We start from the raw sequence: 9,875 nt of genomic DNA, 5'->3' as shown, positions 1-9,875 counted from the left end.
AGAGGCATTGGATGTTCTTTGTCAAGTGATGTGTAATTGATAACAAACTGATTGAACAGTAGTGCGAATTCAAGTGCCAATCAGTTTATATCACAGTGCAGATTTTTTACCGTGTATATAAATGTATCCCAAGCAGCACCTGCAACATCATGCAGATTGTGACTTTCTATGCTTTGGTCTAAATGAGTTGCACTAGAAGCACACGAAACTTCCATCTTGTCAGTTGAGTTGCATTTAAAATCCGAAATCCGTAAAGTTGCGGCTTTGTTTCATAGAAATCAAAAATTACCACGTGTTTGACATCGATTTGTGGAGGCGGAGCTTACATATTGCTCGCAAGTGATAATACAGTCAGCTTACATTAAATGTGTTATGTAACATGCCTGAAACATCTAACTCTGGTGTGTTTGTTCAGATTAGGTTCCATATGCGTTACAGAAAACTTGAGCGTCTTTTCATTTTGACAGTTCTCTAACTTGTGACAAAGAAGGTGCAATAAAGTAACAAGTAACTTCAGTAGCTTTTATGGTGTGTTGAGCATCGATTCTCTCACAGAGCGGTTGGTGTAGTATGTAAGGTGAGTAGATAATACTCCTGGTGTCCATGGTTCAAGCCTGGACAAAATCTTTTCCCAACTTTTTTATCATTCCTCCTCGTTTATGTTGCATAAGAATTCAGAATCTGCGCTTTTTGGGTTTCAAAGAAGAAGCAATTGTGTTCTGTCGTCCGTAATACGGACAGTGAATAAATTGCACTAAGGTTGCTGTTACTGGATTAGCAACAAGTCGTGTTGCTTGGGATATGCTGTTGGTTGGGTATCACATTTGTCTATAATATGAACTTAAATGTATGGATCAAAAACATGCTGTTGTTTTTCTAAAATATTTTGTGTGTGTCCGTATTTTGGCGTGAACGGCCTTTATGTTGCACACCATCAAAAATAGTTCAGTTGAAATCCGCGTGGGATTCCATCGTTACCTTAACTTATGAGATTCTGAGGGTTCTTCTAGTAGATCTTTCACGAGTTCCTCCTAGATTTCATTCTGCTATTCTACCAGGAAATTCTTCTGGAATAAACAAGCAGTTCTTTCTGGGATTCTTCCAAGATACCTTTTTGGAATTTCTTAAGGATTTCTTCTTCTGAAATTAACCCAGGAGGTTGTTTTTAGATTCCTTCAAAAGTTTTTCGCTGATTCCTTCTGGAGCTCTTTCTGAGTTTCTATAGGAGGTACTTCTTTCTGATATTAACTATAAGTTCCTTCTAGGATCTCTCCAGGAGTTACTTCACCGATTACTCCTTTACCTCCTTCTGAGATTGCTCCAGGAATTATTTCCAAGGTTCACCCAGTATTTTCTTCTGTGATCAATCCAAGGAATCCATCTGGAATTCCTGCAGAAGTTCATTATGGAATTCTTCCCTGGACTATACGTTCCTCCTGGAATTTCTGCAGGAAATTATTTTGGTGTTGCTACTGAAACTTCTTTCCGGGATGTTTCTGGGGCGTCTTTGTAGCATTCCTCCATGAGGGTCTTCTTTGGTTTTTGCCCTCTCCAAGAATTTTTTTGATATTACATCAGGTGTTATTTCCGAGATTCCTCCTGGCATTTCAACCGCGTTTTCTTTCCGGGTTTACCTTCGGTAGTTTCTTGCCCGATATTCGAGCAAGATTGTTTTTTCAAGATTCCTTGGAACATTGAATGTAAATATTGGCTCGGCATTCTTAAATAAACAATAAGAGTTCCTCCAAGAAATTCTTGCGGGAGTCCTCCAAAAGTTTCTATTCTATTGCGGGAGTCCTCCAAAAGCATTCTACAGGAATTCCATTCAGGATTCTCATATTAACAACTGTCAGAATTTCATTCAGCACTTTCTGCAGGTTCTTGTGGAAGTGCTTGAAAAAAACCCTAATTAATCCACCTAGCGGTGATGGTGCCTTTCTCGTGCTTTAAAATATCCTTTCAACAAAACTCGAGCGACATGTTGATGACATTGACATAAATACAAAATGAAAACTGCTTGCTAAATCTACTCAATATGGATACATTTTACATTAGCATAACATCCAATATTCAGAAAATATAAGACAACGATCCAAAACTCAAACCAAACAAGTGTCATGAAGCCGCAAAATTTTGAAACGTCATTTTAGATTTTCCGGTCTTCATTTTATGACTCCGGATATCTACCCCAACTAAACTAACCGCCATCTTGAATATTGAGACACCATCTTGGATGTTCTGGTATTCATTTTTGGACTCTCACCTACAATTACATAAAATAGTCGCCGTATTGAATTTTGGCATGTCGTTTATGATTTTCTGGTTACCAGTTTTGGACGAAGACCGGCATTCTTCCCCATTCAAACTATAGTCATATTGCAGACCTTGTAAAACAGCGCACAGCTTGGGTTTTCTGGTTACAAATTTTGAATTCTGGACATATTTTCATACAAAATATGCCCATAATGCAAGAATTAAAAATCCTATAAAATAGGCACTATCTTGAACACTGGGCCATTATCTTGGACTTTGGACCGCTATCTTGGATACTCTGGTGGACTCCGAACATATTTTAGTTTTAGAGCTCAAAATTCCTTAAAACAGCCACCATCTTCTTTTGACGCGATCAAATTCTTATTTTTCCATTCAACGTTGACCCATTCTGCTATAAATTTACACCTTAGGAATCTGAAATGGTACGATTTGATGAGATCGCTTTAGTTTTGTCTATTTTTTGTTCGCATATATGAGAACTTAGACCTTTTCGTCACTGTTGTTCATACCTAATGTTTATCAGGCCATTAAACAAAGCCACTATTTATTTATCTATGAACGTTGGTTCTGATACACAACAGCTAGTCTCTAATGTGATCTAAGGCTATTTTCTTGATAACCGTTCATTAGATTATCAAAAAATCTGCGATCTGATGTGTCGTATGTATGGGTTTGGTTCATTTTTATATTTGGTAATTTCCGGTGGGATAGCCAGATCTGGTTCCATGAGTCATGGACCATGGCACTACCGGTTGTCCCAATTATGGTCTGAGAATATTTTATTGCTATTTCTTCACCTTTACCTAATCACCGCGATTTGATATATCGCATGAATGCTTCACTTTCGAAGCCACAGCTGAACCCGCAACACTACCGGGAATCTAATGTGGTCTGACCCTATTTTTCCATCAGGTTGTCGATAAGTCGTGATCAGTCTTGTAAGAGATCCCAGTCATTTGAACATTTTCGTCGATATTCGGCCTTTGTCTCCGACTCGCAACACAAGCAATCGAACTACTGTTCGAAACAAAAATGTCAAACGAATGCAGTTCACCACGATAGCGGCTTCGGGAGACGGTTCGGCTTTTGTTATTCCTGTCTTCTTCCATAATAAGAGCTATGTTGCCCACCTGTGTATCGTATTCAATGCAACATGCAATAATAAACTAATATTAACATTCATAATCGGAATTGGCTGAAAATCTATGCGTAAAGCTAGAATTAGACACACGTCATCGTGTCAGATGACATTGATTTGACCCTTTCTTATGTTTATTGATCTTCGTTCTACTGCTCGTGTTGTGTGTAGGTAAGAGGTAACGATAGCGCACGAATGTAACAAAGCCGACTGACACCCGACTGCGGCAACGAAATGAAGGTAGTGAAAAGTGGCGAATGATTACAAGACTGGTCGTGATCTGATGTACCGCATCCATGGGTTTGGTTAAATTTTACATTTTACTACCCGGATCTGATTCCGGGTAACTACCGGTTGAACCAAATATGGCCTAACATTATTGTCTTGTCAACTGCTCATCGGTTAACCAAAAACGCTGCAAATTGAAGGTGTCACATGCAGGGTTTGACAATTTCGATGGGACTCTCAGAACCAATTCCGGAACACTACCAGTTATCTTTAGTGAGACGTAAGGCTTACTATTCATCAGGTTATCACAAAAGCCACGATTTGATGTGTCACATGCCTGGCTTTGGTTTACTTTTACATTTGGCCTCTTCCGGCCACTCAAAACCGATTCCGAAACACTTGCTGGCCGTTCATTAGGTAATCTAAAAAGCCGCTATTTGATGTGACGCATGTACGGGTTTGTTTCTCTTTCAGATTTGACCACTTCGGCGGGAACCCCGGAACGGGTTCCGGAACACTACTGGTTCAGATATGGTCTGAGATGGTTTTCCTGCTCATTGTCCATCAGGTCATCGAAAATGCCGTGGTTTGATGTGTCGCATGTATGGGTTTGGTTCAATTGTATATTTGGCCACTTCCAGCGGGACGCCTAGAACCGGTTTCGGAACACTACCGGTTCATATATGGTCTGAGATGATTTTCCTGCTCATTATCCATCAGTTCATCGAAAATGCCGTGGTTTGATGTGCCGCATGCATGGGTTTGGTTCAATTGAATATTTGGCCACTTCCAGCGGGACGACTAGAACCGGTTCTGGAATACTACCGGTTCAGATATGGTCTGAGATGGTTTTCCTGCTCATTGTCCATCAGGTCATCTAAAATGCCGTGGTTTGATGTGTCGCATGCATGGGTTTGGTTCAATTGTATTTTTGACCACTTCCAGTGGAACGCCTAGAACCGGTTCCGGAACACTACCGGTTCAGATATGGTCTGAGATGATTTTCCTGCTCATTGTCCATCAGGTCATCTAAAATGCCGTGGTTTGATGTGTCGCTTGCATGGGTTTGGCACAATTGTATATTTGGCCACTTCCAGCGGGACGCCCAGAACCGGTTCGGGAACACTACCGGTTCAGATATGGTCCTAGACTATTTTTCTGCTTACCGCTCATCAGGTTATCGAACATGCCGTGGTTTGATGTGTCGCATGCATAGGTTTGATGCATTTTCATATCTGGTCCCTTCCTGGGGTACCGTTCCGGAACACCAAAATGGCCATAACTCCGGAACGGCTGGACCGATCCGAACCATTTTCAATAGGAAACAATGGGACCAGATTCCGCGTCGAATAAACCATCGGTCATTAAAATCGGTTGAAGTTTACTGCCAAAAAGTGATGTGAGTTTTTTTGTACACACACACACATACACACACACATACATACACACATACATACACACATACAGACATCACCTCAATTCGTCGAGCTGAGTTGATTGGTATATGTGACTCGACCCTCCGAGCCTCCTATCAAAAAGTCATTTTTGGAGTGAACATAAAGCCTTTCCAGTACACTTGGTGTACGAGAAAGGCAAAACTTGATAAGATTAAATTTCAAAAAAAAAATCGCGTGGGGTTCGAACCCACATTTCCATATTTGCTGGACGGCGCTTTAATCAACTAAGCCACATGACAGGTAATGATTCTGCGGGATATATAGCCAAACTGACTCCGAGACCATACCATTAACACTCATATTTTCATTATGGAATTCCTCAAGAAGATCATTCAGAAATTCTTTCGTATATTATTAATACCAAGGTTGCGGCCATTCTTTTGCAAAGATTTACATTCATTTGCTATTATCTCAGTTCAGAAGCATGCTATCGAAAAACGATGTATGGATAAATTTAACCTTGTAGTTTTATCTGAAAATTTGCCGAATAACATTGGGGTCGCAAACGTATACCAATGTCGTGAGCGAGCTGTGAAGGCAACTCTCCACGCGGTACATTCACGCTGTGGAAAGTTGCCTTCACAGCTCGCTCACGACTTTGGAATGTGTGTGCGACCCCAATGTTATTCGGCAAACTTTCAGATAGAACTACAAGGTTAAATTCATCCATACATTGTTTTTCGATAGCATGCTTCTGAACTGAGATAATAGCAAATGAATGTAAATCTTTGCAAATGAATGGTCGCAACCTTGCTTAATACTCATAGAAGGTTATTAAAAAATTCAAGATTTTGTTTTAATAAAAAGCGGACTTAAATTTCGATTTGCTTTTATGTCATCTCACCCCCCGGAAAAGTTTGGACGGAATTTACTTTTTGGAAAAAAAAATAAATTATAAAAAAGTTTATAATTTTGAGGTGAAATTAGACTCACTCAGAAAATTTCTTAACCAATCCGAAGAGTTTACAATTATTTATCAAACCTCCTCCCATCCCTTTAATGAGCTAACCAGCACTGTGACAAAAGAAGAAAATGGGATTTATTCCGGCCTTAGTAGGAATTCCTTCAGGAACTCCTTCTGACTTCTCTACATTAGTCATACCAACAGTTCTAATTGGAAACCCCAGAAGAAAAAAATATCCAAAGGTGTTCCAAAAGAAGGAATTATAAAGGGATAGACAAAATGATCGGGACAGGCTGTTCTACATCACGTTAGAAAGATTCTAGTGAAAGTCAGACCTATTGGATATCCAATTTTGAACTGTTACATCTCCGAATTCCAGGAACCGAATGCTAAGAAATTTTGACTTATATAATAAGCTTTGAAAAACGTTTGACTTAACTTAAAGCTATAGACAAAAAAGTTAGAGCACAGCGCCCAATATTTGGCATCAATTTCTTGTTTATTGTTCATACATTTAAAGTATATACAAATTTTAACTCTCTCGTTGCTCCAACTGGATCATATGATCGAAAGCCAACTTCAGAGTTGGTCCAAATTTGTAACGCAACTGCCCCGGTTTTAGTTGTGTGGTCAATTTGAAGTTGCGCAAAATGTAGATCAGCATCACTTTCATACTAATCATTGCATATCGTCCACCTGAAAAAATCGAAGATCTCAGACTACAGGTACAAAAGAACATTGCAACAAATTTTCACCTATGCAATCCCGTGGCCCAGAACTGAAGGGAACGAAAACTCCCACCGGTCGTTCTCGACATGCATCCTCACGGAAATTGTCCGGATTAAATCGTTTCGCACTGGGACCCCAAATGTCCGGCCTTCGATGTAAAGCGTACAAACACAGGATGATGGTGGTTCCCCTTGGGATGATGAGTCCATCCAGTTCCACATCCGCTAAAGTTTCCCGTGCAATATTGGGAGCCGGTCCAGACAGCCGCAGCGTTTCTTTGATGCACATTTCGGTGTAGTTCAGCTGCTTGAGTGTTTCTGGGGTTATTTCGGATTCGGGGGAAGGAAACTGTTCTTTGATTTCACTATATACGAGTTCCTGAATTTCTGGATACATGGCTAACCACAGGCAGCAGTGAGATATCGCTATGGCGGACGTGTCATTTCCCTGTTGGTAGATGTAACTGATAGGGGAAGATCATTGATAGTAATGAAGCAAATGAACTTACAGCGGCAATCATGGTTCTAACATTATGTTGGATTTCTTCATCGCTGAAAGGCATTCCGGCTCGATTTGCAGACAGAATTTGGTCCAGAAAGATCTGTGGCTTTCGGTAGCCATCTTGGTCTTCATCAATTACCTTACATTGGTGACTTTCTTTCAATTTTTGACGTCTTTCGTTGATGATCTACAATTTGAAAAACTTATTCAACGATTTGATTGCACCAGGGCTAATTACCTCAGCAGCATATTGTCGGTTCATTCTCAGCGAGTACATTTCCTGCCAAAACATGGGCGTGAACACATATAGCGCAGTAATTTGCATGGGAACACTCAAAATCCGTTCACCCATGATGTCCATCACCCGTTCTATGTGATGCAAGAACCGACTTCCAGATTCTTGCTGCAAATTCTCCATTCCGAGTGTTGTCCCACAGACCATCTCCAGCGTACAGTGAGATACGAATTGCGCTAAATTGATAGGTTTCGAAGATCCCACATGGTTCTGAAGGCGTTCCACCAATTTCCTACTGCATTCTTCGAAGATCGGTATGAAGCTGTGAAGTATTTTCAAGTTGAAGGTCGAGTTCAACGCTTTACGCTGATGTTTCCACAACTCATCTGAAACAAAAAACCGTATCACATTAACCAACATAATCACCAGCCTTAAACTTGAACTTACGTCGTGCCACCAGCAGCCCCTGCGTCATACGAAGTTGCTTGTAGAAAAACAGCGGTCGCTCGATGCAGTCCGGATGATTGACGATTTTTTGCACCAACTGGGGATGGCTGGTACCAAGCGTGAGCTTCGGACCGAACCACAATTTGAAGAGGCGATCATTTTCCAAGAAACCCCGAGTGAGGTTTTCGAACTTTTGTTCGGGACTTTTACCGATGAACATAAGCACATTGCCCAGCAAAGGGTGGCACGGTTCGACGGTTGGCAGGCCGTTTGCAAATTTGTGATTTTTTCGATGAAGAAGTTTCAACAGGATGAGTACAACCAGGAAACAGGTAAGTAGCAGTACCATTTCGCACCTGCTAACTAGACTGGACGATCCGAACTAAACGTCGAGACGAGTAACTTGCTAAAGTGAAGGTCCACGTTGAGGCAAATATGACTTTTGTGGTCAACAAAAAACAACTGCTTGTGAGCGTTTAATTATGTTAATGAAGATACCCTTCCTTATGTAACGTTCATTCATAGACATTTGCTTTGATAAGTACCGTTAACTCGAAATAATAACGACAATCATAAGTGTAAATAAGAAGGATGCCAACCTTGAAAATCTTAATATAACTGAGTATCCCAGTCAACCAGTGATCGTATAAAATGTTGCATAAGATGATAAAGTGGAGGCGATATGCGTACATTTTACATGCGCCTACATGGAGGTATGCACGCATATGGCCTCCACTTTATCATCTTATGCAGCATCTTATGCGATTACTGGTTGTCTGAGATGTATAGTACACTTAGTTACTATACATAAACGTCATAATTTTAATATACTAAAGAAAAAGTGGTCTGACATGAGGCTGGACGAGACTGAATCTCTAGCATGTTTTGTGGCCATCATATTCGTTACTTACCTCATATTCGTTACTAGATGCAAATCAACCATTTCCACATGTTCAGCTCGGTTTTAAATCAGTATCGGAGTTTTTTTTTGCCAAACACGGTAATTTAATCGAAGTGTGCATAAAACCACTGTACATTTGCTTGAACTACTGACAGTTCTGCGATATTTCCAGTTAATTAGTAAAAAGTTCCGAACGCCACGTTAATTTCGACGAATGCATAATTCTGAAATGCATATTTCAACTTTCTTCGACAGTTTAACCCCCCAGTTAACCACATATCGTATAACAATGTGTACGCAAAATCGTATCTTTATTTGTTTTATGTCAGGATCGCACAATATGCGAAATCATGCTGCACGAGCGATAAATCAACTTGGATATTAATCGCTGTTGCGATTCAATAATGACTTTCTGGATTGTAAACAAACCAAGTCGTAGAAGACGATAATCTAATGGCAATTAAATTTGACACCCATAATATCAGGGGGAACATTAATTTTCATGTCTAGATGATAAAAACACAATAAAAACTTACATCCACAGCACGGATTCGAAGCCGCCTCACTCTAATCGATTTCCGTTTTCCGAAAAACCAGTTTTGCTGCAGCAAAGACACCTTTCGTATTCGTATCCTTTCCGTCCGGAAACGATTTCAGGTGTTCTTACCGAATCAAATTCCTTCTCACCACATTGCGGTTCAATTAAACTGTTGTGGATTCCGATAGCCCAGATTCTGAACCGGCTGGAGTTATTCCAAAACTGCTTCAAACTCAAACTATTCCCACCAGCACCACACATAATCACTGGGCATCACAAGAAATCACACTGAAAACCTAAAAAAAAATGCAAATAAGTGTGTTTCGGCCTGCGGCGAATCCACCCGGTGGTATCGCACTTGATGTGGTCCAGGTGCGATGGCCTTGGTCGGAATCCAATGATGGATGTGCGGGAGTCGATTTTACGGATAAAATACTGTGCAATCGGAACTATTTCGCGACGCGACGTGAATTTCGCACCAAACGCGTTTGCAAGCGTGTTTGTTTATTGTAAAAGCGAGAAC

At 40.5% G+C, this 9,875-nt stretch overlaps 1 protein-coding gene across 1 annotated transcript; it reads right to left on the bottom strand.

Moving 5' to 3' along the window:
• Nucleotides 1-6,527: 6,527 nt before the first annotated feature.
• LOC115261478 (cytochrome P450 4c21-like) lies at nucleotides 6,528-8,266 on the bottom strand. The gene is made up of 5 exons (XM_029863172.2): nucleotides 7,914-8,266; nucleotides 7,470-7,852; nucleotides 7,239-7,418; nucleotides 6,757-7,177; nucleotides 6,528-6,697 (listed from the first exon to the last, which is right to left on the bottom strand). The coding sequence occupies exons 1-5, from the start codon at nucleotides 8,260-8,262 to the stop codon at nucleotides 6,534-6,536; spliced, it is 1,497 nt and encodes a 498-aa protein (XP_029719032.2). The 5' UTR covers nucleotides 8,263-8,266; the 3' UTR covers nucleotides 6,528-6,533.
• Nucleotides 8,267-9,875: the final 1,609 nt, after the last annotated feature.

This window comes from Aedes albopictus, chromosome 3, assembly GCF_035046485.1.
Source record: "Aedes albopictus strain Foshan chromosome 3, AalbF5, whole genome shotgun sequence".
NCBI lineage: Eukaryota > Metazoa > Arthropoda > Insecta > Diptera > Culicidae > Aedes > Aedes albopictus.
This window is presented reverse-complemented; position numbering and strand designations above follow the sequence as displayed.

Coding starts and splice junctions, on each gene's coding strand:
- LOC115261478 (XM_029863172.2), bottom strand. CDS start 8,262: ATGGTACTGCTACTTACCTGTTTCCTGGTTGTACTCATCCTGTTGAAA. Junction 7,178..7,238: donor TTAGAACCATGATTGCCGCT/GTAAGTTCATTT, acceptor ATCTACCAACAG/GGAAATGACACGTCCGCCAT. Junction 6,698..6,756: donor TGGGCCACGGGATTGCATAG/GTGAAAATTTGT, acceptor CGATTTTTTCAG/GTGGACGATATGCAATGATT.